Consider the following 23,260-nt stretch of genomic DNA (forward strand, 5'->3'; position numbering starts at 1 on the left):
CCTCCCTTCCTCCCCCCGGCTTCCCCCACCTCTCTTCCTCCTCCCTCCCTCCCTGGCTCTTCAGCTCCCTCCCTCCCGCTCCGCTCCCCGCCCCCGCTCACGGAGCGCCTCCCATACAAAATTTATGAAAGTGCTCTCAGCTCGCGGTGCGGAGCGCCGTCCTATTCCCAGGGCAGCGGCGCTCAGCCGTGCGGCGCCGCCTTCCAAGGTGTTTTCGCTGCACCTGCCCCCGGGGACGATCCTCGGCCCGCGTCCGTCCAAGTACCTGCCCCAGTCCTCGGCGGGTCGTCCGGCCACTGTAACCGCCCTCCCCGGCCCCGCAGGCTTCTCCGAGCACGCACCCGCAGCCCAGCCCCCGCCTGTTTGCCCTTCGCGGCTGGAGGTCATCAAGAGAAGTGGCTGGAACCGTGTACCGGCCCTGAGCCCCAGCCCCGATGACAAGTACAACACCCTTGCTCCGTCTCCTCCCTGACCCGCGTCCCTTGCTTCCTGTGGGGCTCGACGGCTCTTCCCTGCCCAGAACTGCTTCGGCAACATAGCCACCCCCAACCCCATCCAGAGTCCCAAGACACTGTTCTTTGGGGGGAGATGTGCGGGACAGCTAGCATTCGGGGATGTCCAGTTGGAAATCGTATAAAAGAACTATGGAGTTCAGGTGGGCTCTCTCTGGCCGTAAGGCCTCCGATCCCCTTTAGTACTACACAGACCCCGCCCATAAGAGGATTCTCCAAACAGGGAGGAGGTACCGCCCGGAAAGCCGGTCGGTCCTGCAAGGGCCCTTTGGGCCAAGTGCGAGCACGGTTCAAGCTAGCAGAGATCCTAGGTGGAGGCCGGCACCCCCTACTGGCCTGGGATAAGAAGGACTCCCTAAGAGGAAAAAGACTGGGCCGGGTCACTCGTTGAATATGTTAAGATATGTATTACACTATGTGGAAATTCAGTCAGTGAAAAAGAGAAGGTCCCTGTCCTTAAGTTTATATTCTAATAGAACCAAAAGAGTAAAGTTCAGATGATGGAAGTGTCTGGAAGAAAGACAAGCAGGGTATAGCTCTGGAGCTGTTCGGGGATGCGAGTTTGGGTGGGAGTGGGGCTGCTGTAACAGCTGCCATCTAAACAGAGATCTAAATTCTCTGTGGAGTAAACTTGGGGCGTGATAGGAAGATCAAAAGCGGGGCCATTAACATTCATGCACGAATAGATACTCAGATACCCTAAGCCCCCCCCCCCCCTGGTTTGAGCTGGGTGTGAGGGAGGATCAGAAAGGGTGCTCTTCTTTTTTCTTTTTACTTTTTTTCTTGGTTTTTTGAGGGTTTCTCTGTGTAGCCCTGGCTGTCCTAGAACTCACTCTGTAGACCAGGCTGGCCTCGAACTCAGAAATCTGCCTGCCTCTGCCTCTCAAGTGTTGGGATTACAGGTGTGCGCCACCACCGTCCGGCCAGGACACCTGGAAAAGAGAAAGCACAAATGTTTGAAGTACCCTTAGAACATTGTTCAGCTTGGTTCCTCTAGGGTTGAGAACACAAAGTGAGACATTCCTTAGTTCTAGCGGCTGCACCACTTGTGCTCTGGAAGACTAAATAGGACAGAGCTGTGGAGACACTCCACACAACTGAGGCCCAGAGGCGCTAGATGACTGGCTCCACAGCACCCAGTAATCAGGACTAAATTGTGGGCCTGGATGAGGGCTTTGCAATTCATCTTCCCACCTCCCCATGACGCCTCCCCATGACCCCCTTGGCCCATCAACTCCAGTATATTGGGCAAACTTGGGCGGTGTGAGTGTGAGAAGCAGTTATTTTGGGATTTAGGAGGGCTGGATGTTGATTTGGAGTCCAGCCAGGGGATGGGGGTGGCTGTTGGTGGGTGTTGTGGTGTAATGGGGGAGGGGGTTACACTGAGCCTGCCTTCTCATCAGGCAGTAATTACTCAGACTGCTGAGTAACTCGGGAAGGGGGACCCTCGTGGACAGATGGACGTGTCTTTAGCCCAAGCTGATTGACAGTTACCATTGTCTTGCTCGGCAAGGTCTTAGGGACACAATCATGATGGTTTTGCACTGCAGCTTTTCTATCACCTGGTTTCCTAAGTGGGGGCAGGGCTGCTCATGTGTGACAGAAGCTATGCAGGAATGTTGGGAGATGGTGCGTACCTCCGACCAGGTAAAGTTTCCAGAAGACAAGACAGCTGCTGGGGAGGGGCCACTGGGCCATTGGCACCAATCTTTCCACCATAGAACTTGAAGCTAAATCTAGAATGGAAGCCGTCCACAGGCAGGCTAGGCTTTGGTATGCTGAGATGGCAGAGGGGTGGGGATGTCCAGAGAAGCGGGAGACACAGCCCAAGCTGGACTCTCATTAAGGTGGACAATTGATCCTTGCTGAGCACATTCTGGGTCAAGCTCTGCCTGTCTTGAGTTGCAGAGACTCAAGGGGCACTGGCCCTTTCCACGCCTTCCCCTGCCTGCTCTTTCCCAGTCTGCCCTGCTCTCTGAGCAGCCTCTCAGGCAAGGCCTGTACCCGGCTGCTTGTTTTTTAACATCTCTCTGCACCCTAATTAGGGGTTTCCAAGCAGGAAGGGCCTCCAGGGGAGCCTGAGGCCACAGAGCTGTCTTAAAGGGACAGCTGTGTTCACCACTGCAGAGGAGGATGGGAGTGGGGTTCAGAGTGCTGGTGACCATGTTGCAGAAGGCTGAGGGTAAGCCCCACAGGTGCTTTGTTCTTCCAAAGGTCAAGGCTGTCTTGCTGACTGCTCTGCCTTCTCTTTGGGGCCCCAGGAGTGTTGTCTACTGATCAAGAAAAGGCTCTAGCCTGAAGGACAGACTAGAGGGCAGGACCCAGGAGGTTTAGGGAATTGAGGCCTCAGGCTGCCCTATCCTTCCAAGAAAGCTTTTTCCGTTTCCAGCTTCTCCCTTGTGTACCAGCAGCTTCCTCCACGTCGACCCTCCACACTATGGGTACATAGAAATCCACACCAAGCTTGCTGCTTGGGAGCTGGGCTGGTAGGCGTTAAGGCTTCATCTTACTGGGACAGCAGAGTTCTCTGGGGTAGAGAATGAGCCCATGTCAGCTGACAGACTACAATTTACAATGAAAGAAACAGGTAGAAGGTGGGGAGCAACAGGAAGGCCCAGTAGATCCTAGAATTCCTTTAGGCACACTCATCTGGGAGTAACGGCTTTGAACTAGGTTAGAGAAGTGCGTGGGAACAAGGGGGACCACTAGGAGACGCAGAGAGGCTTGAAAGTCCGAACCTTTCCTATCAACTGGTGCCCATTGTAGCACCGCCCTCATCTCCTTTTAGTCTCCGCCCTGCTAGAATCTCCGCCCTCGGCTCGGCGGTCGATTGTGCTACCTGCGTTCTCCTCGCTCTTCCAGTGCTGCCTTTTTGTTCCCCCACGTGGGCTCTAGGGTGATGGCGGCGCTCGTTGTGTCCGAGACTGCGGAGCCAGGAAGCCGAGTCGGCCCTGGCAGAGGTGGGTGCAGCAACGCTGTGACCTTCTGACCTCGCATCTCTGGTGGGACCCCCCAGGTCAGGGACAGGGCAGGAGGTGACTCCTTTCTCCTCGAGATCCGAGAGTGTCATGCGGTTAAAAGTTCTGAGCTCTCATCACCAGAGAACCAAGGACCCGTCTTTCCTCTCGGAAAGACAAAAACTGTCCCTCCCGGGAGTTTATTTCCTCAAGGCTATCCCAGATAGCAGACAGACCCTAGAAGAGTGACGGAATAGGACAGATCTGACGGGAGGGAAGGGGCCGCGGTGCGTTTTACAAGTGGACTCAGAGAATATGCTTTTATTTGTGCGAAGAGGAGGTTGGTGTCCTTTACTAGACACTAGCCGGCGCCCAGTAAATGCCAGCCTTGTGTTAGGAGTAGGGACTAGAGTACTACCCTGGCCCAAGGATCTCTACTCAACTGGCGGGGGATAAGAATTCAAACATGACAACCTTGAAAAAGGAGGAGGTGTCTACTGCTCTTCATGCAAGCACCTGCGGTGCCTAAAAGCCCACAAGAGATTTGGATCTGTCTGAAGAGATTCTGTAGGGAAGCAGACGAGTCTAAAGCTCGTTGTCCAAGGCCATGAAACTGAGCCAACGCTCTAAAAGTAATATTCAAACTCGATGCCAGGGCCCCTGCTTTCCAGACTATAGAGTTCTTCAACGCACCCCGCTACCACCGTAGATAAACACACAGGTTTGGGAGAATCCTTCCTATTCATAGGCGCCCTAGCAAGAAGTTCTGGTACATAACACAGGTTCTGAGGTATGGGATGACTAAATTTGTTTTTTCCAAACTTTTGGCTCCTAGTGAGATACTGTTTGTTAGAGCCTCAGGTTTTTTGTTTTGAGACAGGGTTTCTCTATGTAGCCTTGACTATCCTGGAACTCGCTCTGCCCATAAGGTTGGCTCTGCTTCCGGAGTCCTGGGATCAAAGGTGTGTGCCACCACTACCCGACATAGTATTTTTTTTTTCAAACCAAAAAATGAATTTGAATTAGAAAATTTTAACATCATTTAACATTCACAGTGCCTGTGGAAGTCAGAGTAACTAGTGGAGTGAGTTTCCTCCACGTGGATGCACAGGGTTGGAGCACAGGACCCGAAGCTTGGTGCCTTTGTGCATTAAGCGATCCCTCTGATTTCAGTATTTTTTCTGTTCAAGGGCTTATCTGTATATCTCTGCTCAGACTTAGAGTGTTAAATCCTAAGGTGTGAGGGTCACCCTTTGGCCTTATCTGTTTGTTCATTGGCACACTAAAGTGTGCTCTTTCTGGCTTTCCTAGGTTGAACACAAGGACTAGGGAACTTATTCATTCAGTGGGTATGTTTATTTCTCTTTAGTTAAAAAAGTCAGCGATTTAACGTGTGTGTACGTGTGTGTGTGTGTGTGTGTGTGTGTGTGTGTGCTAGAAGCAGTTGGAAGAGTATCAGATTCCTCTGGAGCTGGAATTATAGCTGTCCAATGTGGGTGCTGGAAATCAAACTGGTCCTCTAGAAAAAGAGCAAGTTCCATAGGACTGAACTGCTCTACCCCCAATTGTGGCTGTTTTGAGATAGGGTTTTACACGTAATGTCCTAGACACCATGACCACTATCACCAATAATAAAAATTAAAAATGACACAGAGGGACACATACATGCATGCATGCACAGACACAGCACAACTCCCCCCCCCCACACACACACACACACTGGGGATGAACCCAGGGCCATTGTCCATGCTATTATCTTTACTTTTTATTTTGATACAGTCTCATTGTATCTACCCAGCTAAATTGTGTATATGTGTGTGTGAACATGTGTCTGACTGTGTGTGTGTGTGTGTGGGGGGTATGTGTGTGTGAAAGCCAATGTCAAGAATCTGGTTCATTTTTTTTTAATTTAAAAAATGGTGATATACCTTTAATCCCGGCACTCAGGAGGCCAGTCTGGTCTATATAGTGAGTTTCAGGCCAACCAGAGCTACACAGAGAGAACTTGTCTTTAAAAAAAAAAAAAAAAAAAAAAGCCAGGCAGTGGTGGCGCATGCCTTTAATCCTGGTACTTGGGAGGCAGAGGCAGGCAGATTTATGAGTTCAAGGCCAGCCTGGTCTACAGAGTGAGTTCCAAAGAAAAAAATTGGTTTGTGTGTGTCTGTGTGTGCATGCATGCCTGTGTGGAGACCGTGAATCCTTTTACCACATGGATTCAGGGGATTGAACTCAGGTTACGAGGCAGGCACCTGTACCCCAGTTCTCTTTCCCGGCCTCCATTTTCCTTTTTTGTTTCTGTGTGTGCACACCTGTGTGCAGGTGCCTGGCACTCCTTCCCCTGGAGCTGGAGTCACAGGTTCCTGTCAGTAACAAGTGCTTGTGAACGGCTCGGCAGTCACCCCACCTTGATTTTTTAATTCATTCTGTCACTGAAACTGAAGCTCATTGATTCGGCTAGCTTGGGTGTCCAGCAGACCTCAGCACTGGGATCACAGGCCTGCCATTGTACCAGGTCCTCATACTTGTATGATAAGCATTTACCTCCTGTTTTTGTTTTTGTTTGTTTGTTTGTTTGTTTGTTTGTTTGTTTTGAGACAGGAGACAGGGTTTCTCTGTGTAGCCCTGGCTGTCCTGGAATTCACTCTGTAGACCAGGCTGGTCTCAAACTCAGAAATCCGCCTGCCTCTGCCTCCCAGAGTGCTGGGATTAAAGGCATGTGCCACCACCGCCCACCCGGCTTTTTTTTTTTTAAAAGATAGGATCTTCCACTTTGTAGCTCCAAGTGGCCTGGAACTCACTATGTAGAACAGGTTAGCCTCAAAAAAAAAAAGCTTTATGTCAGCCGGGCAGTGTGGCACAAACCTTTAATCCCAGGATTTGGGAGGCAGAGGCAGGTGGATTTCTGAGTTCGAGGCCAGCCTGGTCTACAGAGTGAGTTCCAAGATAGCCAGGTATATACAGAGAAACCCTGTCTCAAAAAAAAAACAAAAAACAAAAAAAGCTTTGTAAGCCGGCAGTGTGGCGCACACCTGTAATCCCAGCACTTGGGAGGCAGAGGCAGGCGGATTTCTGAGTTCGAGGCCAGCCTGGTCTACAGAGTGAGTTCCAGGACAGCCAGGGCTACACAGAGAAACCCTGTCTCGGGGAGGGGGGAGCTTTATGTCTAAGTGCTCTGTTTGCACGTATGCCTGCAGACAGAAGAGGGTACAGATCCCATTATAGAGCCATTATGTGGAAGAGGAGCCAGTGAGTGCTATTAACTACTGAGCCTCTTCCCTTTTTTTTTTGTTTTTGTGCGCAGCCTCTGCCCGGCCTGCCTCAGCTTCTCTAATGCTGGGATTATAGATATACATACCTGGCTTTCTTTTAAATGAGAAGACAAAGGTATGGATTAAACAACTCTGGCCAAATTAATGGGACTTGAGTTGGGTGACGCCTTAGCTTTTTATTCTTTTTTGTGTCATCTCTAGTCCTGAAGGGTGAGCCACAGTCCCATTTCTGACTGCTAGTAATCTCACGGCATAGAAGTTAATTATGCAGATTTCCCCTGGTTTATGGGCTGCCTCTATCTGTAGGATGAATTGAGTTAGGGCAAAAGCTGGGTGGATATTCTTTGTGTGGAATCTGAGCCTTCAATTTCCAGTTAACAGATTAAGTGGCTCTGGCTGCCTGTGGTCTAGGGCAGATGCAGACTCAGGCCTTAATGTTTTTTTTAGGTCGCATCTCTCGGGGGCGACTGGCCAATCAGATCCCTCCTGAGATCCTGAACAATCCCCAGCTACTGGCTGCTGTCCAAGCTCTGCCTTCTAACTACAACTTTGAGATCCCCAAGACCATCTGGAGGATCCAACAAGCCCAGGCCAAGAAGGGTGAGCCTCAAAGGGTGGAGCTGTGGTGAGGTTGGAAAGGTCGCCTGCCCAGACGTGGGGCCAGGCCTGTCCCAGCCTCTTGGAGCTCTCTGCCTTTCATCTTGTCTCTATCTTGCAGTGGCCTTACAAATGCCTGAAGGCCTCCTCCTCTTTGCCTGCACCATTGTGGATATCTTGGAAAGGTGAGGCTTGTGCACCGGAGAGCAAGCTGAGCCTTTGCCCAGTAGAGTTATGCCTGTTGGCATACGTTTCTCTTCTGGACCACTGGCTAACCACTAAGCTTATAAGCATGTATATACACACAAAAGGAAAAACTCGAAACAAAACTCCCAGGTTGCTGAGAACTTGGTTTGTCCGTTTCCCTTCCCTTATATAGTCTGGGCAAGGGCAAAGAAGTTAATTTCTGTTTCTAGGCCAGAGCAGATGGCAGCATCTGGGAGGAGCCTAAAAAAGCTAACCCTAAATGGGTGAGGGTCTAGCTGTCAAGGGCTGGGGCCGAGTGGAGGGTGGAGAGGCTGGGGAATTGAAGAGGGCGCATCTTTCTCTCAGGCTCAGTTTGGGTGGGAGGAGGTGGGTGGCAGAGGTGAGAGGTGTCTGGGGAAAGATATTCAGTTCCTCTGCCCCCTCCTAAGCTTCTTCATCACAATGAACCATCGCTGGGGGTGGGGGGAGCAGTGCTCTGCCATCTGGAGCCAGCATGAGCACAGGGAGGGGGAATGCAGAAAGGGGAGGTCATCTCGTGCTGGGAACCTCCTACTTCCCTGCTGCTGCCCTCACCCATCTTCCTCCCCTCCACCACAGACCCACTTCCCTGCTCCCACCCTCTTGCCCCTTGGGGATGCTCTTTGGGGCTCAGGCCAATTTGCATACATTTTAATCTATAAAAAATTAAGTGCTCTGGCTGACTCAGAGCCGGGGCTGCATGCTAAGGAGCTGAATAATCCGGTCCGTGCACAGGCTGATTTGGGGAAGGGGGTGGAGGAGGGTGCAGAGCGGCAGCACTTCAGCTTCCCCCACTGCACCCCAGAGGAAGAATGGGGGAGCCCTGTCACAGAGCCGGCATCTATGTCCAGGTATGGTCTCTTCCTAGGAGAGCTAAGCCTCCTGCTCTGTCTCAGCGGTGAGTTTGGGGGTGCAAGGTCTTTTCTACCACCCTGCCCCCCAGTGATTCAGGCCTGGCAGCAGATCTCATAACAATGTGCTGTCCAGAGCCCACTCTTCCTGACTGCATGAGGAGTGTGGGCAGCACCATGTGCTGTGGGGGAGCTGCGCATGGGTCCTCCCCATCCTGGGCACCCATGGCCTTACCTATGGGTGGGGAACTGTGGGGGGGGGGGAGAATGTCTGGGCAAGGAGAGACCATGCCTCCATACCTCCACAGACAGTAATGCCAGAGTTTGTCAGGGGAATCTTTACCTGCCCTGGGTAGGATAAGTCACAGTCTCGGGTCTGTTTGGACTATGTACATGTACTTCTGAGGGTTAGGGGTCTTGCAGTCTAAGGCTGGACAGTGTGCTGCAGACATATCCTCACATAGCAACTGTTCCAGGAGCTGCTGCCAGGGCTGAGGGAGGTGGCAGATGCACCCCTCCTACTCTTGTTTGGCAGCTGCCAACTCAAGGAGGTCTGGGTCCTGAGACACCTCCAGAGTGAGGACTGTCTCCCATCTCAAACTGTGTCTCTGTTCCACTGTTCCCCAACCCCATCTCCACAGGTTCACAAAGGCTGAGGTGATGGTGATGGGTGATGTCACCTATGGGGCTTGCTGTGTGGATGACTTCACTGCAAGGGCCTTGGGAGTTGACTTCTTGGTGCACTATGGTCACAGCTGTCTAGGTATGGTGGGCTGGGACACAGGCTGCAGGCTGATCTTCTCTACTGTGTATTTTTCCTGTTCTATGTGCAAGCACAAAGTCCCTCCGCCTCCCAGGGCAGCCTTGTTCTTTCTGCTTTGCAGTTTGCGCCTTCCTTTGTACTTGGCAGCCTTGGAAATCATGCTACTGTCTCAGATGTGTGTGTTTGATGTTTTTGTTTGTTTGGTTTGGGTTGGGTTTTGTTTGTTTGTTTTGGTTTTTGATTTTTTGAGACAGGGTTTCTCTGTATGGCCCTGGCTGTCCTGGGACTCACTCTGTAGACCAGGCTGGCCTCGAACTCAGAAATTCGCCTGCCTCTGCCTCCCAAGTGCTGGCGTGTGCCACCACCGCCTGGCTGGGTTGGTTTTTGAGACAGTCTAACTCTCTAGCCCAGGGAGGCCTGGCACCGAACAGCTGTCCTCCTGTTTCAGCCTCCCAGCTGCTAGGATTATAGGTGTGAGCCAGCACACCTGGCAGATGCAGGTGTTTGAAAGGCTGTTCCTGGGAGAATAGGCTGGGTACCCAGCTAAGATGAGAATGGTCTAGGAGACTGTGACCTCCCTTCTGTAATCCCTCCAGGCTGAAGCCAATGCCCTGGCTGCTCTTAAGATGGGGACCGGGCCAGGATCCTCGCCCCTCCTGCCTTTCAGACCACTTGTTTTGAACTCTCTGTAGTCCCCATGGACACCTCGATTCAGGACTTCCGAGTGTTGTATGTCTTTGTGGATATCCGGATAGACACTGCCCACCTCCTGGACTCGGTCCGCCTTACCTTTGCACCAGGCAGCTCACTCGCTCTGGTCAGCACCATTCAGTTTGTGTCAACGTTACAGGTAAGTAGATCAGCTAGCATCACGTAGGGTGGGGAGGCTTGCTCCTGCGCCTGGTGCTCTGGGATGCTCCTCTGGCCCTGGCTTCCTCCCAGCTTCCTTTGCTTCATTATCAATACAGGCAGCTGCACAGGAGCTGAAAGCTGATTACCACATCAGTGTCCCACAGTGCAAGCCCCTGTCCCCTGGGGAGATCCTAGGCTGTACATCCCCTCGACTTCCCAAGGAAGTGGAAGCTGTTGTGTAAGTGAAAAACGGGGGCGAATTTGTAGAGACATCCAAAATACGTATCCTCAGGGAAAGGGCAAGTCTTAAGTTCTAACCTGTGTGCTCAAGGTCACCTTGGAAGAGGGCCTGTGTGGGGACTACACTTCGAGTTCACTTGCACTCCTCAGTGGTCCATCCTTCACCCAGAAGGCTGCGCTGAGGGTGGAGATAGGACTCAGAACTCGAGGGCCTGATAGGGGGATCAGGATGGATAGAAATGGAGAGAATGTAATTGGAGAAGATGGATGGGCACGCCCAGGCTGCAGCCCCATTAATTTAGCATCCGGACAGCTAACAAGCAGGAGCAGCGTGTCTCCTGCCGCCTAATTATTTTAGGTAATGGAAATGCTTAATGTTGTGTGAATGCATTCAGTCTCTCAGCCAGCAGCTCCTCCGGCTGGGACTGGGGATGGGAGTCCTTTCCTAGCTAGTGGCAAGAAGGGAAGGAGGGGCACTGTGACTCAGCCCCACCCCTGAGGGCTTTGGGAACTGATCCCACAGGTTTGGCTACATCCACATAGGATACCTCTCCCTGAGGGCCATTGCCCATGTACTTGTGCCAGTGTAATGGATGTCCATCATCTGAGGCCTCAAGGTGCATGTTGAAGGAGGTACCCGTTTGGCCTCAAAAGGAGTTACGCTCTCCAAGAGAGTGAGAAGCAGCTGCTATGGGGGTCTTCTCTTGTAAGCCCTGGGCTCTGCAGGCCCTAGGAAGGGACTGTGAGTGAGGGTATCTCTGAGGGTATGTTCTGTGTGGCCTGGTGGTGAAACCTGCTATCTAATCTCAGATACACTGCTAGATAGCTTTTGAGCTTTGAGCAAGTGGGTTCTGTTTTGTCTTACTTTGCAGCCTTTGCTGTTCTGAAACTCACTGTATATAGCCCAGGCTGGCCTCAACTTCACAGAGATCCCCCTGCCTCTGCCTCCCAACTGCTGGGAATAAAGACATGAGCCACTATGCCTAGCTTGAGCAAATGTATTAAAGTCCTTGAGACTTGAGCTTATCTCCTGTAAGATGGCAGTAGCAAAGGTGTTTTAGGTACTTACCTCAAGTCTTGAACCCAGAAAGTACAAGAAATGGTTGTTATAACTTTGTATCGGTGCTGGTGTGGTCCAAAATCGCCAGTGTGTACCCTGGAACGTCTTTCCCTAGGTAGCCCTGGCCATCCTGGAGTTAATCTGTAGACCAAGATGGCCTCAGACTCAGATCCATTTCTGTCTTCTGTGACATTCCACCACCCTGCTGACCACCACCACTCTTTACTATTGCATGAATGTTTTGCCTCATGTATGTCTGCCACATGTGTGCCTAGTCCATTTGGAGGTCAGAAGAGTGCATCATATCCTCTAGAAAAGGAGTTATGAGTGGCTGTGAGCCACTATGTAGGTGCTGTGAATTGAACCCAGGTCCTCTGAAAGAGCAGTCAGTGCTTTTAACCAATGAGCTGTCTGTCTCTCCAGCCCTGGGCAGACATAGTAAACACAACCTCTCTATGTCTATGTTGAGCTGAATAAAAAAGAAACACGCCCTCAGCTTTCAGATTACGCGCTTGGGCCCAGGTGGCCTTTCTTTGGCCTTGGCACTGCCTTTCCTTTTGCCACGGAAGACTGCGCATTATACAGCTAGAGGTATCTCCTAGGCATCCAAGTCCAGCTCCTTCTGTACATATGAGAGACCTGAAGAGACGAATTGAGGACTGTTGTCAGTTTTTACAGACTCGGCAGCATGGGTGGCTGAGAGCTCTGTCTTCAGGCCCTGTCCGCCAGGGCACCCTGGGCTATCCCATCACCCCACTTACACACTCTTCCCACCCTGCAGGTACCTTGGAGATGGCCGCTTCCACCTGGAGTCTGTCATGATTGCCAACCCTAATGTATCTGCTTACCGGTATGGGCTGGGGAGGGCTGGCCATCTGGGGCAGGGTGAGAGGCTCTGCCTTGGAGGCCCTCGTTAGGCTGACCTACCCCTCATTCCCTAGTTACTAAATGGCAGGTGGCCCTAACTGAAGCACATCTGGAATTTAGACCCAGGACTGCTGTTGCCTACGTGGGAATCACCCCAAGCTCCTTTTTATGTTTTCTTTCTTTCTTTCTTTCTTTCTTTCTTTCTTTCTTTCTTTCTTTCTTTCTTTCTTTCTTTCTTTCTTTCTTTCTTCCTTCCTTCCTTCCTTCCTTCCTTCCTTTCTTTCTTTCTTTTTCTTTCTTTCTTTTTTTAACCCCAAGCTCTTAAAACACTCCCTTGCTCTAGCTGTAGGGTTATCTCCGTGGTTACTGATCTCAGGGTCCGATTCCCTAAGTCCATCTTTGGTCCTGAGCTCAGTGACCCTGACTGTTTTTCCAGGTATGACCCATACAGCAAAGTCCTCTCCAGAGAATACTATGACCATCAGCGCATGCAGGCCACTCGCCAGGAAGCCATTGCTGCTGCGCGCTCAGCCAAGTCCTGGGGCCTCATTCTGGGAACTCTGGGCCGCCAGGGCAGTCCCAAGATCCTGGAGGTAAGAGGGCCGAGCATCAGGAGGGGCAGACAGGAAAGGAACTGGAGAAGCAGTGGGCTGAAGGATCTAGCTTTGGCCACTGCATCTCAGAAACCCCTCCTTGGCCTCCTTCTCTCGGCAGCACTTGGAATCGCAGCTCAGAGACTTGGGACTTCCTTTCGTGAGGCTGCTGCTCTCTGAGATCTTCCCCAGCAAACTCAGTCTACTTCCTGGGATAGATGTGTGAGTTTTCCCACCTCACCCATGTATGGTGACCAGCTAAAGGGAGCTTAGAAACCATGTTCTGGCCAGTACAAACTTACGGTTACATCCAATGAGAACTGCATATGTGGTCATGAAATCAAGAACTTATCCAGCAGGGGCCACTCTTGACCATGGGCTGCCTGCATTGTCTGGCCATCGTAGTCTGGTGGGATGAGTGTAAGAGTCCTGTGTACAAACCTTGGTTCAAGATGGGTGCTTACACATCAACTGGGAGGTGGCTTATGGAGTGAAGGGCTGATGCCCGTTGTTTGATTCCATTAAGGCAGGTTTTTTCTCTTTTGCATATGTGTTAGTTTGGGTAGAGCTTTGGTGTCTACCCTTTTCCCCCCTGAAACAGGAACAGGATCTCTCATTGGCTAAGTAGACTGGCTGGCAATCCACCTGTCTGAATCTCCTCAGTGCTGGGATACAAGTGTATAACATACCACACACACACACTTTTGCCTTTTACTTCAGATGGTTGGGAAGTGAACTTGCATCCTCTGCAAGAGTATCCGGCTCCCTTAAGCACTAAGCCATCCTCCAGCCCCACTTCTGCTTTCAGTGCAATGGTTTCAGGAGTTAAGGTCAAGTCCCAAAGGGCAATCACTTTACAGTTACATTCCCAACAATATAGTTAGCTCAATACATCCAGTTGACAATATTGAGACACCGTTATGTTCTTCAGTGTGGTACCCCAGAGAGAGGTGGCTTTCATTTCACATCTTACTGTCTTACCTTCTTAGGTGGGTGCAGGTGGCATGTCCACGCCTCTCCATTGACTGGGGTTCAGCCTTTCCCAAGCCATTGCTGACACCCTACGAGGTAACAACCACATTTTGAAAATCTGCAGGGTAGTTGGCTTTGTACATCTTGTCGAGGGAGGGTAGCGAGATGGCTGCCGTGGGTGAGCAGCGCTTAAGGGATGGATTCTGAGACTGAGACTGAGCCCACCATCTTGCTGTGTAGTTTTTGTTTGTATTTAAGACTTGGTCTTCTGTAGAGCCCAGGCTGGCCTGTTTACAGTACTACTGAGACCATGTAGCTGCGAGTCTCCTTACACTTCCTTTCTGAAGTATAATGATAATACACACCCTTCCTAGACCTTGGTCAAATTTGCTAATGCAGGAACCAAAAAAAAAAAAGTATTGGCATCATTATCTTTTCTCCCTAGGCAGCCGTGGCCCTGAAGGACGTTTCTTGGCAGCAGCCCTACCCCATGGACTTCTACGCTGGCAGTTCCTTAGGGCCATGGACAGTGAACCACGGTCGGGACCAGAAACCCCGGGGTCACTGCCAGCCTGCATCCGGCAAGGTAGAGGATTTTAAGGAGGGCTGAGGCGCAGCGTTGGCGTGATGTGATCCACTGCCGCCGCCCTGAGGACACCGGGGGAAATGCAAGGGAGCCGGGTGGAGGTTGCAGTGAGTGACTTGGATTTGTTGGCTACCTCCGATGCAGCAGGGGTCCAGAGGCGGCTCACCAGCCCCAGCCTGTGACGGTTGCAGCTGCGCAGACCAGAAGGCCACATCGCCAGCTCCCTGAGAGGTCTGGAGCAGCAGGTATCTGCAGCCTCGCCCCACCTTTTTGTTTTAGGAGTGCCCCGCCTTCTCCGAGTCCCGCCTTAGGGGTGTTGCCGGCCCAGGCCCTGCCCCCGTGCAGGTTCTACTTCCGCTCGCGAAGGCCTGCTTCCGGTCGCTCTGCGGTATGGCGGCACGGCCGACCCTGAGAGTGCTGTGTCTAGCCGGCTTCCGGCAGAGCGAGCGGGGCTTCCGTGAGAAGACTGGAGCGCTGAGGAAGGCGCTGCGGGGTCGCGCAGAGCTCGTGTGCCTCAGCGGGCCGCACCCGGTCCCCGAGGCAGCGGCTGCCGAGGGGGCAGGGCCAGCCTCGGGTGAGACAGCTTGGTCCCCTTAGCACACCGGACCCCTCCCCTTTGTCACCTGGCCCCCTAAACTCAGGCTCTCGTCTGAGCGCCCAGGTTTCCCTTTATCTGTGTCCGGTCCATACCAGGCCCCTCCCGCCCCCCACATCCCCCGGCTGCGTCTTTCCCAAGCTCTGCCTTCTTCCTCTCACCGCCTCTAACCCCGATCTCCCATCTGCTTTTAGGGCCCTGTTCTCCGGAGGAGCAACCTCGAGGCTGGTGGTTTTCCGAGGAGGAAGCAGATGTTTTCTCAGCTCTGGAAGAGCCCACCGTGTGCAGGGGTCTGGAGAAGGCCCTGGAAACGGTGGCACAGGCCCTTAACACGCTGGGGCCTTTCGATGGACTTCTTGGCTTCAGTCAGGGGGCCGCACTAGCAGCTTATGTGTGCGCCCTGGGCCAGGCAGGAGATCCTCGCTTCTCCTTGCCAAGATTTATCATACTTGTGTCGGGGTTCTGTCCCCGAGGCTTTGGCCTTAAGGAGCCCATCCTGCGGAGCCCCATGTCACTGCCTTCACTTCATGTTTTTGGGGATACTGATCGAGTCATCCCTTCTCAGGAGAGTATGCAGTTGGCTAGCCGATTCCTTGGAGCCGTCACCCTCACCCACTCTGGTGGTCACTTCATTCCAGCAGCCGCACCCCAGCGTCAGGCCTACCTGAAGTTCTTGGACCAGTTTGCAGAATGAAGAGTCGACAAATGTCTCCGCACTGCCCCCACTTTCTCTAGCAGCGGTTGTCTAATGCCCTCCTGTGGCACTCCTCACCATGGCTAGGTAAAAGGCACCTTTCAGTTCTCAGGACACACGAGACCAGAGAGCCTGTGAGACAGTGGTGGCAAGCAGGGGCTGGCACCCCTGTGATTGGCAAACAATAAAGTGATAGACTTTGAATATCTACCCTGGGACAATGCCAAACTAGCGATTACTTGCAGCTGTGAGCCCCCAGAACACATTTTTGGTGGAAGACATTTATTGTTTTGTGTCTTCAAATTCTGCTTATTGTGTGGATGGGTGTAAACTTGTGGAGCTCAGAGGGTAACTGCAGTGAGTTGATTCTTTCAACCATATAGGTTCTTTTTCAATTCTTGATTTGGGCATGAATGGGTCATGCCTCTGAGCCATTTCACCATTCTTTTGTGGACGTTTAAGTCCCAGACTAAAGTAGCCAGATATCTTGGTGCCTGAATTAGAATCAGAAAGTTTTATATTTGAGGAGTTTGGGGAAAGAAAACACTTGGCAAGGGTCTGCTTGGGTCCATCTGCTTTTAGGTTTCCTGCATCCTGATCCCTGATAATTGGGAGCTGGCTTTCTTCTGGTCCCTGACTTAGTCTTTGCTCTCTGAACTCTTGAGCCTGAAGATTTGGGTCATACATATGCCACAGACAGCAGAAAGTAAGCTGCCTCTTCCTCGTGAACCCATGTGCAGACCTCCCGAGATGACTGCTATTCTAACTGATGATGCTAATTATAGATGTGCCACTTCTCACTTCGAGTGCCCACTCTTGCCACACACAGGCACACTGCTTTCTGACTTCTGCCTCTGAAAGACAGTTTTCCTAAGATATCACAATGCACCTACCTAGTCCCACACCACTAGGGAACTTTGTCACTGAGCAGGAGTTGGAGTTGGCCAGATACTCCAAGTCTTAGAGTTATATGTTCCCTTGACACACAAGTGTTTCAAGGTACACATTAGAGAAATGGTTCAATGGTTAAGAACATGGGCTGCTTTTTCAAAGGACCCAGGCTCAGTTCCCAGTATCTACATTGTAGCTCACAAACATCTTATAGCTCTTAGTTCCAGAGGGTCTAGTACAAGGTCCCAGGGATACACATGATCTGTGTTTAAAAGTCAGTGACCCAGTGGCTGTGGTGAGACATAGAGGTGGGGGACATTCTCTTACCCTGAACTGCACTTTTGTAAAAGTGGCTTCTTCAGGGCTTAAGACCATCCGAAAGACAGATGGCTCAGCAGGTAAAGGCATTGACTGCCAACACATGCAGTCGCATACACACAAGGATAGACTGGATTTATACCTCAAAGTCCCATTTACTAGTTTTAGATCCCATTGTAAGAAAGCTGGGATAGGGAGCCTGTCCGTGTGCCTTGCTCTTGTCTTACAGGGATTGCTCCCTTGACACAAGGAGGTTGAACAAATGGAATTCTATAAACCTCATTGGCCTTGGTCTATTAGTAGTCTTTGCTTTTCTGTAAATAATTCATGGGTCTGCAGATCAGTACTATGATTCACCCACTGGCAGTCATAGGCTGCCCCCATGAGTCCGCTCCAAGCTGGGGAAAAGGGTGACTCAAAATCTTCGGTAGCCCTATAAAGGTGAGGTCCATGTGGGTGGTCTTTAGGCCCTGGCTCTACCAGGGAAGAGAGAGGAGAAGGTTCAAGCAGCGCTGTATGAGGGAAACAGAAGTGCTTCTGTTTGAAGGAAAGACCCCTCCCAAGAACCAGAGCAGTTCTGATTCCCATGAGTGGAGAGTTCCTGCCCACCACATGGTGAGCTTCAGCACTACCACATGCACATCCTGTGGGCCACTTACATGAGGAGCACTTGTTAAACTTGGAGTTTCTAGAGAAAGTTGTAGACCTATTTGTCTGCCTCTGGTCATTCCTGATGTAGCTATTTGCAAACTACAGCCTTGGGTAGAATTTTAAGACTGGTAGATATGTGCTATTAGGAAAACCTCTAGAGTGACTCAAAAACCTGGGGAGGAAAGAAGAAGAAGGCCTCCTGAGGAGTCAGTGCTCTAACATTTACATATAGCCAGGCAGGTAAGGTCCAGAGGTAGAAATAATATTTATTGAGAATTAACTATACCAGACAATGAGACTAGTGAAGTCTGCTGTTTAACTTTTAAGACAGGGTCTCATAGTTCTGGCTATCCTTGAACTTACAGAAATCCACTTATCTCTGTCTCCCAAGAGATGGGATTCAAAGCATGCCCCACCATAGCCTAACTCATTTATTTCTGGTGCCGGGATCAAACCCAGGACCTTAGGCATGCTAAGCACAGACTGCACCACAAAATTCTATGCCTAGCACCCCTGCTCCCCATTGTCTGATTTCATGAAGAAAGTACTGTTATTAACCTAAGCTTTATAGTTGAAATAGGCACAGAAAGGCTAAGTACCTTATTCAAGATTGGATGATTCAGATCCAAAAGCCTATATTCTTACCTGATGTCATCACCACCCCCCTTGATTTGAGACACGGATCTCATATTTATTGTCCAGGCTACATTGGAGCTTCTGGGCTCAAGAGTTCACATGCCCCAGCCTCTTAAGCAACTGGGACAGCAGGTATACACTGCTGCTCCTGGTTTTGGTTGGTCTCTCTGCTGTCTGGTAAAAAGTAAGCAAAAACTACCTCTTTCTGTAGGCTAAATGCCCAACCTGGGCTTCTGCTTTCTAATGTGTAAAGTTGGAGAGGAAAGCATGGTTTACACTAAATGCTTTCTAGGACAACAAACACAGCATTATATAGACAACCTTCTAACCACGTCTTCTGACAAGTTCCATCTGTGAAAGGTTTTGTCCTCTCTTCAAAATATCCTTGTTATTTGTTTTCTGCATCTTGGTTACACCCAGGATTTCTAAAGCTCTGCAGAAGACAGTACCTTATCAGACAGAGTCAGCAGCCCTAGCAGAGTATTTGCCTGCAGCCTCTGTGGTGGTACTCCTTTTTGGGGCATGTTTGAAGAACTCAAGTTGGCATGCATTACTTAGACTGATGGCTGATACCTCCAGACAATGCATTAGGGACCAGGTGAACTTTCCTAGCCTGTCAGTTTCTTGCTGTGTTAAGATTCCTTTTAATCATGGCTCAGGAGAAAGTTGGGAGACAGAGTTATAGGAAGGCTGTGGCTCTATCAGGAAATGGATTTTTTGCCCTTTCCTCTCTGCCTGCTCACCTAGGGATTTCTGGAAGAAAGGTGTGATAAAACTTCCTTCTCACCCTTCAGCTCTCTGCGGGCAAAAGAGACTTCTTCCTTCTTACAGGACTCCTGATCCCATCGGTTCACCACTCATGAGATAAGAATCCTTATTGCAGAACCACCCATTTTCTCGCCACCTTGGGCAGCGATACCTCGACTGGGAAGACAGGGCAGTCACTGAGCAGGATGTTCAGTCACTCCATGGGTCTTGCTTCTGTGCCTGAGGTAGATGCGCAGCAGCCTGGAAGGCCGCCTCTCTGAGCACATCTCTTGCCACCTCCGCAGACACATCGGACGTTGCGTCGCCGCCCCGCCTCCTCTTGCTCTGAATATGCTCAAACCCAGGCTGGCAGAACTCGGGAGTGGTGGGGAGCGTGGGCGTGCTGCGGGGCGACCATGGCTGTAGACTGTTACCTCCGGTTCCCACAGTAACAATCGAAAGCCACGGTTGCCCTGGAGACGCGGGGGCGGGGCTTGCAGGCTGACGTCAGCACCGCGGGCGGCGGGGGTGGCCTGAGTGTCTGCGGGGGCCAGCGCCCACCGCAACCCACGGGGACCTTGGACAGGCGTGCCCGAGGGAGGCGCTCGCACTGCATCAGCACCGCGGACAGCGGCGCAGGGAGGCGCGGAGGGGCTGGGGGGGGGTGGTCGGTGGTCCTGGGGCGGGGCCAGGCGTCGGTGGCCGTGACTGGAGACTGTTACTGAGGGCGGCCCGGGCAGTAAGCAGTCTAGAGCCAAGGTGCCGGCGCGCTGCCCGGGCGGGGATATCCCGTCGCCCGCAGTTGAGAGTGCTGCTGCTTCTCAGGCCCCCCTCCGCCCAAGCGCGCGCGGACAGACACGCGATCGTGACGTCAGAGTCCTGTGACGTCAAAGATATCCCAGCGGGGAGGCACTTCCGGGCGGTGGGCGGTGGGGGGGTTGGGCGGGGCGGCCTGGTCGAAGCCCCGCCCCCGCCTGGTCCTGAGAGGACAGCTCCGCTTGCTGAGGCGGGAAGTCCTGAGCTCAGTGGGACAGTCGGATGGGACGGGCGGGACGGGACGGGACGGGGAAGGGGCGTGTGGGCAGCATGCGGGACGGGGGTCCCGAGGGAGCCGCAGGGCCAAGGTGCGCGTCTGTGTGTCGTGGGCGCCCTGGCTCAGGCAGTCGGGGCCATCTAGGCTGAGTCACCGCTCTGCGGACAGGGGAGAGAATGAGGGGGCGCGTCTCCAGAGACGCCGGCACCTTCTGCCCACTTTCTTGAAGGGATGGCGCAGGAGCCGCTCCGCCTCGGGAGATGGGCTCGGGGGCTCGGGTCTCCGCTCCATGTTTCTGCAGAGCGTCTGCGTCTGCCGTTGGTGCGGGCAGGGCAGGAGCTGCGCGGGGTTGGGTCAGCCGCCGGCCCCCGGTCCGCCGAGCTGAAAGGAACCTCCGTCCCTCCCGCTCTGCCCCATCCTCATCCCGGAGTCACCGCCGCCCCTCCGCTCCGCTCCGCTCCCTCCCGGCCCGGCCCTCCCGTGCTGTCCGCGCCCCGGCCGGCTCCGGCTGCCGGGGCTCCTTACCTGTCGCCCGCGTCGCCCCGCGTCGCCCGGTGCCGGCTTGCCTCCCGCAGCCCGGCCGGCGCCGCCGCTTTTATAGGCGCGCGTAGTACTCGTGCGGCGGCTCATTCATGCGGCCCGGCTCCTACACACTGACGCGTTGCCGACGTCAGCAGAGAATTTAGGAAACGGGAAAAGAGGCTATTTATAGTGGCAAGCGGGGAGGGGGGCGTAGGGGAGGACGGGACGAAGCGACAGGGAGTTGGGAGCGGGAGGAGGGTGCGCACGCGGAAGCAGGAGCGGGGAGGGGGAGTACGCAACCCCGGGCTTGGCCTCCAAGGGGTTAACTTTCCGGAACTGCAGGCGACAGGCTGGGGGGGAATAGTGCGGGGAGGGTGAGGCCCCGTTGCGTGTTCATTCACTCTCAGCTCGGGGGTGGGGGGGCGGGCTTTGCGAGTCCTCGGATCTCAGGCCTTGTCACCTGGACCTCAGGGGTCTTCCCTTGGCACCCCCAAACCACACTGCTCATTTCCTAGACCCGACAGCCCTATGACGCCAGAAGATGCCCTGCGAGGATGGTATCACTCCCATTTAACCACTGTGGAGTCCTCGCTCTCCCTCGTGTGTGTGTGTGTGTGTGTGTGTGTGTGTGTGTGTGTGTGGCTGGGGGGGGGGCAAGGAAATGAAACTGGATCAGTTTAGGAAGAGAGTAGAGTGCGCCTCAGACTTTGACATCTAGGGGCTGGGGAAAGAGGGGTCGGGAAGCCTGGGGGTTTGGGAAGGCCTCCTGACTGGGCCACAGGAAAAGACGTGTCCTGAGTATCCACAAATGGGCTAGCCTGACAAGGAATGGAGAGAGCGCAACTTGGCAGTGCCTCGGGGGCCACCGAGGGGCCACCTCAGCACAGGTGGGACATGCACAGGCAAAGCCTGTAAGAGAGGGAATGGCACTAAGGGGACCCAACAGCTTGGCAGAGGGGGCGGCTGGGACGGTCTAGGGGAGTCAGACCAACCTAAGTGCGCATTTGACCAGGCGCTCCTGAACAGCCCGATTCTCCAGGCTCTAAATGGCGTCATGCCATGCGTTCACAGAGGAGAAAGCTGCAGCAGAATGACCGGAGGAGCTCAGGAAGAAAGGGAGAGGAGGGCCATGGTGGTGCGCGTCCTAGCACGTGGGAAGTAGACGGATTTGTGAGTTCGAGACTAGCTGTAGATCTGAGACTGTGGTGGTGGTGGGGCGTGGAGGAGGAGGAGAGGGGAGTACACAGAGAAACTTGGGCAGGATTGCGGTGGTTGATCCCATAGCGATGTAACAAGGATGCTGAGGGATAGAACTAGGAACTGTAGACCCAGCCGACCTCCTTTGGGTCAACCAGCACATAAACGCCATACAAAAGACATATAGAGGCTGTAAAAGAGATACAGAGGTTTCTTTCCAGACTCGCACAGTCTAACCCCATTAAAAGGAGTTTTAAAACAGACATCAGAGACACCCTTGCTTGTCATTTGGGATTTGGTCTCTGATTTGGTGGGAGAACTCATAATTGTCAAAACTCATCCCTAAGAGCACTTCTGGGGAGCCTTATCCCCAACATTCAGTTACACTTCCCCTTCGGTCCCAAGATATATCCCTCGACAGAGATATCAAAGTACCCTGTTCACTTCTAGAGCTCAGAAGTTGCGGGGTCCACCGTGGGACTGCAGTGTTTGTCTTGTGTGGACACTGTGCGGAGATACAAAGTAGTAAGTGGCTTAGATGGAGGCGGAGCACACCGCGGAAACCTGGTGAGTCTTGAGGACTCTTCGGACCAGAAGAAGCCTAGGCCAGGCACAGAAGTCTCCTGCCAAAGAAACGCAGGCTCTAGGGGGCGCCCAAGACCTTGGTGTCTCCCTGATACTGCTGGAGGCCGGGCCGGCGGGTGACTCAGCCACTACCTCAAGCGGAGGAGTGGGGGCTCGAGGACAGCGTGGGGTGCGGCGAGCGCAGCCCCCACCCGTCCTGCGCCCCGCGCGGTTGCTAAGCGCTCCAAGGCCTCTGAGAGATGAGATCCCGGGAACCTCATTGGTTACCATAGTAACTCTGCGCCCCAGCCTCTCCGGCTTGGCCACGGAGGAAGGCGCAGCCAATAAGAAGCTGTGGGTGGTTTGGGGGACCCCCCCCTATGGCGTGGGCGGGGGGTCAGGAGGTGCGGGGAAGAGGCGGAGCGTGGGCCACGGAGGCGCGGTGCTTGCAACGGTGCTGGTGCCTCCGCCCCGCTATGCAGGGACATTTCCGGTGAGCGCCCAAGGGCTGGTGCCCGGTCCCCTCCCTCCTAGAAGAGGCGCCGCCAGCATGAATCGAGCTCTCCCTCGTGTGACGTAGGATTTTTTTTTTTTGAGGGGGTCGTAAGCTGGGCCTCTCGTGATAGCTCTCGAATGGTGTATTGGAGGGAAAAATAAAACACATTAGGATCCCTCAAAACTGCTTAGATGGGGCTTGGGGGAGTTGAGAAGCACGTCGCAAGGGGGCTCTGCCCAGCTATTTCCGATGGGGTCCTTCTGGGGTCCTTCCGGAGGCTCGCAAGTTCGTTGGGGAGGCTCTTTGGTAGGACCTCTTCCCGGTTTCACGTAGTAGCCTTCGCAGTAGCTGAAAAAAGTTGGGACTCCGGGAGGGGGCGGACGGCCTGTGTAAACATGCGCGCCCTCGAGTGTCACTGTTTGGACAGTGTTTGAGTGTGGACGGTTTATGATGTGCATACTGATAACATGTGTCTGAGGGAGAGTTGGAATTTTTCTCCCCACTGAGTCCAAGTGAATAATGGTGTTCAGAAATGTCTAATAAAAGCCACCCCCTCCCGCTCCCAATTTCTC

General features: G+C 53.0%; 2 protein-coding genes across 8 annotated transcripts; both read left to right on the plus strand.

The window, feature by feature from the left end:
* The first annotated feature begins 3,372 nt into the window (after positions 1-3,372).
* Dph1 (diphthamide biosynthesis 1) lies at positions 3,373-15,230 on the plus strand. Of its 7 annotated transcripts, XM_052196112.1 has the most exons (14): positions 3,428-3,472; positions 4,781-4,818; positions 7,186-7,338; positions 7,457-7,520; positions 9,053-9,174; positions 9,867-10,024; positions 10,143-10,264; positions 12,108-12,176; positions 12,630-12,786; positions 12,908-13,008; positions 13,776-13,854; positions 14,204-14,344; positions 14,489-14,589; positions 15,134-15,230. In XM_052196112.1, the coding sequence occupies exons 4-13, from the start codon at positions 7,468-7,470 to the stop codon at positions 14,570-14,572; spliced, it is 1,086 nt and encodes a 361-aa protein (XP_052052072.1). In that variant the 5' UTR covers positions 3,428-3,472; positions 4,781-4,818; positions 7,186-7,338; positions 7,457-7,467; the 3' UTR covers positions 14,573-14,589; positions 15,134-15,230. The 7 variants fall into 7 exon arrangements, with proteins under 7 accessions (XP_052052071.1, XP_052052072.1, XP_052052076.1 ...); XM_052196111.1 differs by lacking the exon at positions 4,781-4,818 and having other exon boundaries at positions 3,373-3,472; XM_052196116.1 differs by lacking the exons at positions 3,428-3,472; positions 4,781-4,818 and adding an exon at positions 3,477-3,528.
* Ovca2 (OVCA2 serine hydrolase domain containing) lies at positions 14,682-15,843 on the plus strand. The gene is made up of 2 exons (XM_052196117.1): positions 14,682-14,918; positions 15,134-15,843. The coding sequence occupies exons 1-2, from the start codon at positions 14,735-14,737 to the stop codon at positions 15,631-15,633; spliced, it is 684 nt and encodes a 227-aa protein (XP_052052077.1). The 5' UTR covers positions 14,682-14,734; the 3' UTR covers positions 15,634-15,843.
* Positions 15,844-23,260: the final 7,417 nt, after the last annotated feature.

Source organism: Apodemus sylvaticus, chromosome 10 (genome assembly GCF_947179515.1).
Source record: "Apodemus sylvaticus chromosome 10, mApoSyl1.1, whole genome shotgun sequence".
In the NCBI taxonomy this organism is placed as follows: Eukaryota; Metazoa; Chordata; class Mammalia; order Rodentia; family Muridae; genus Apodemus; species Apodemus sylvaticus.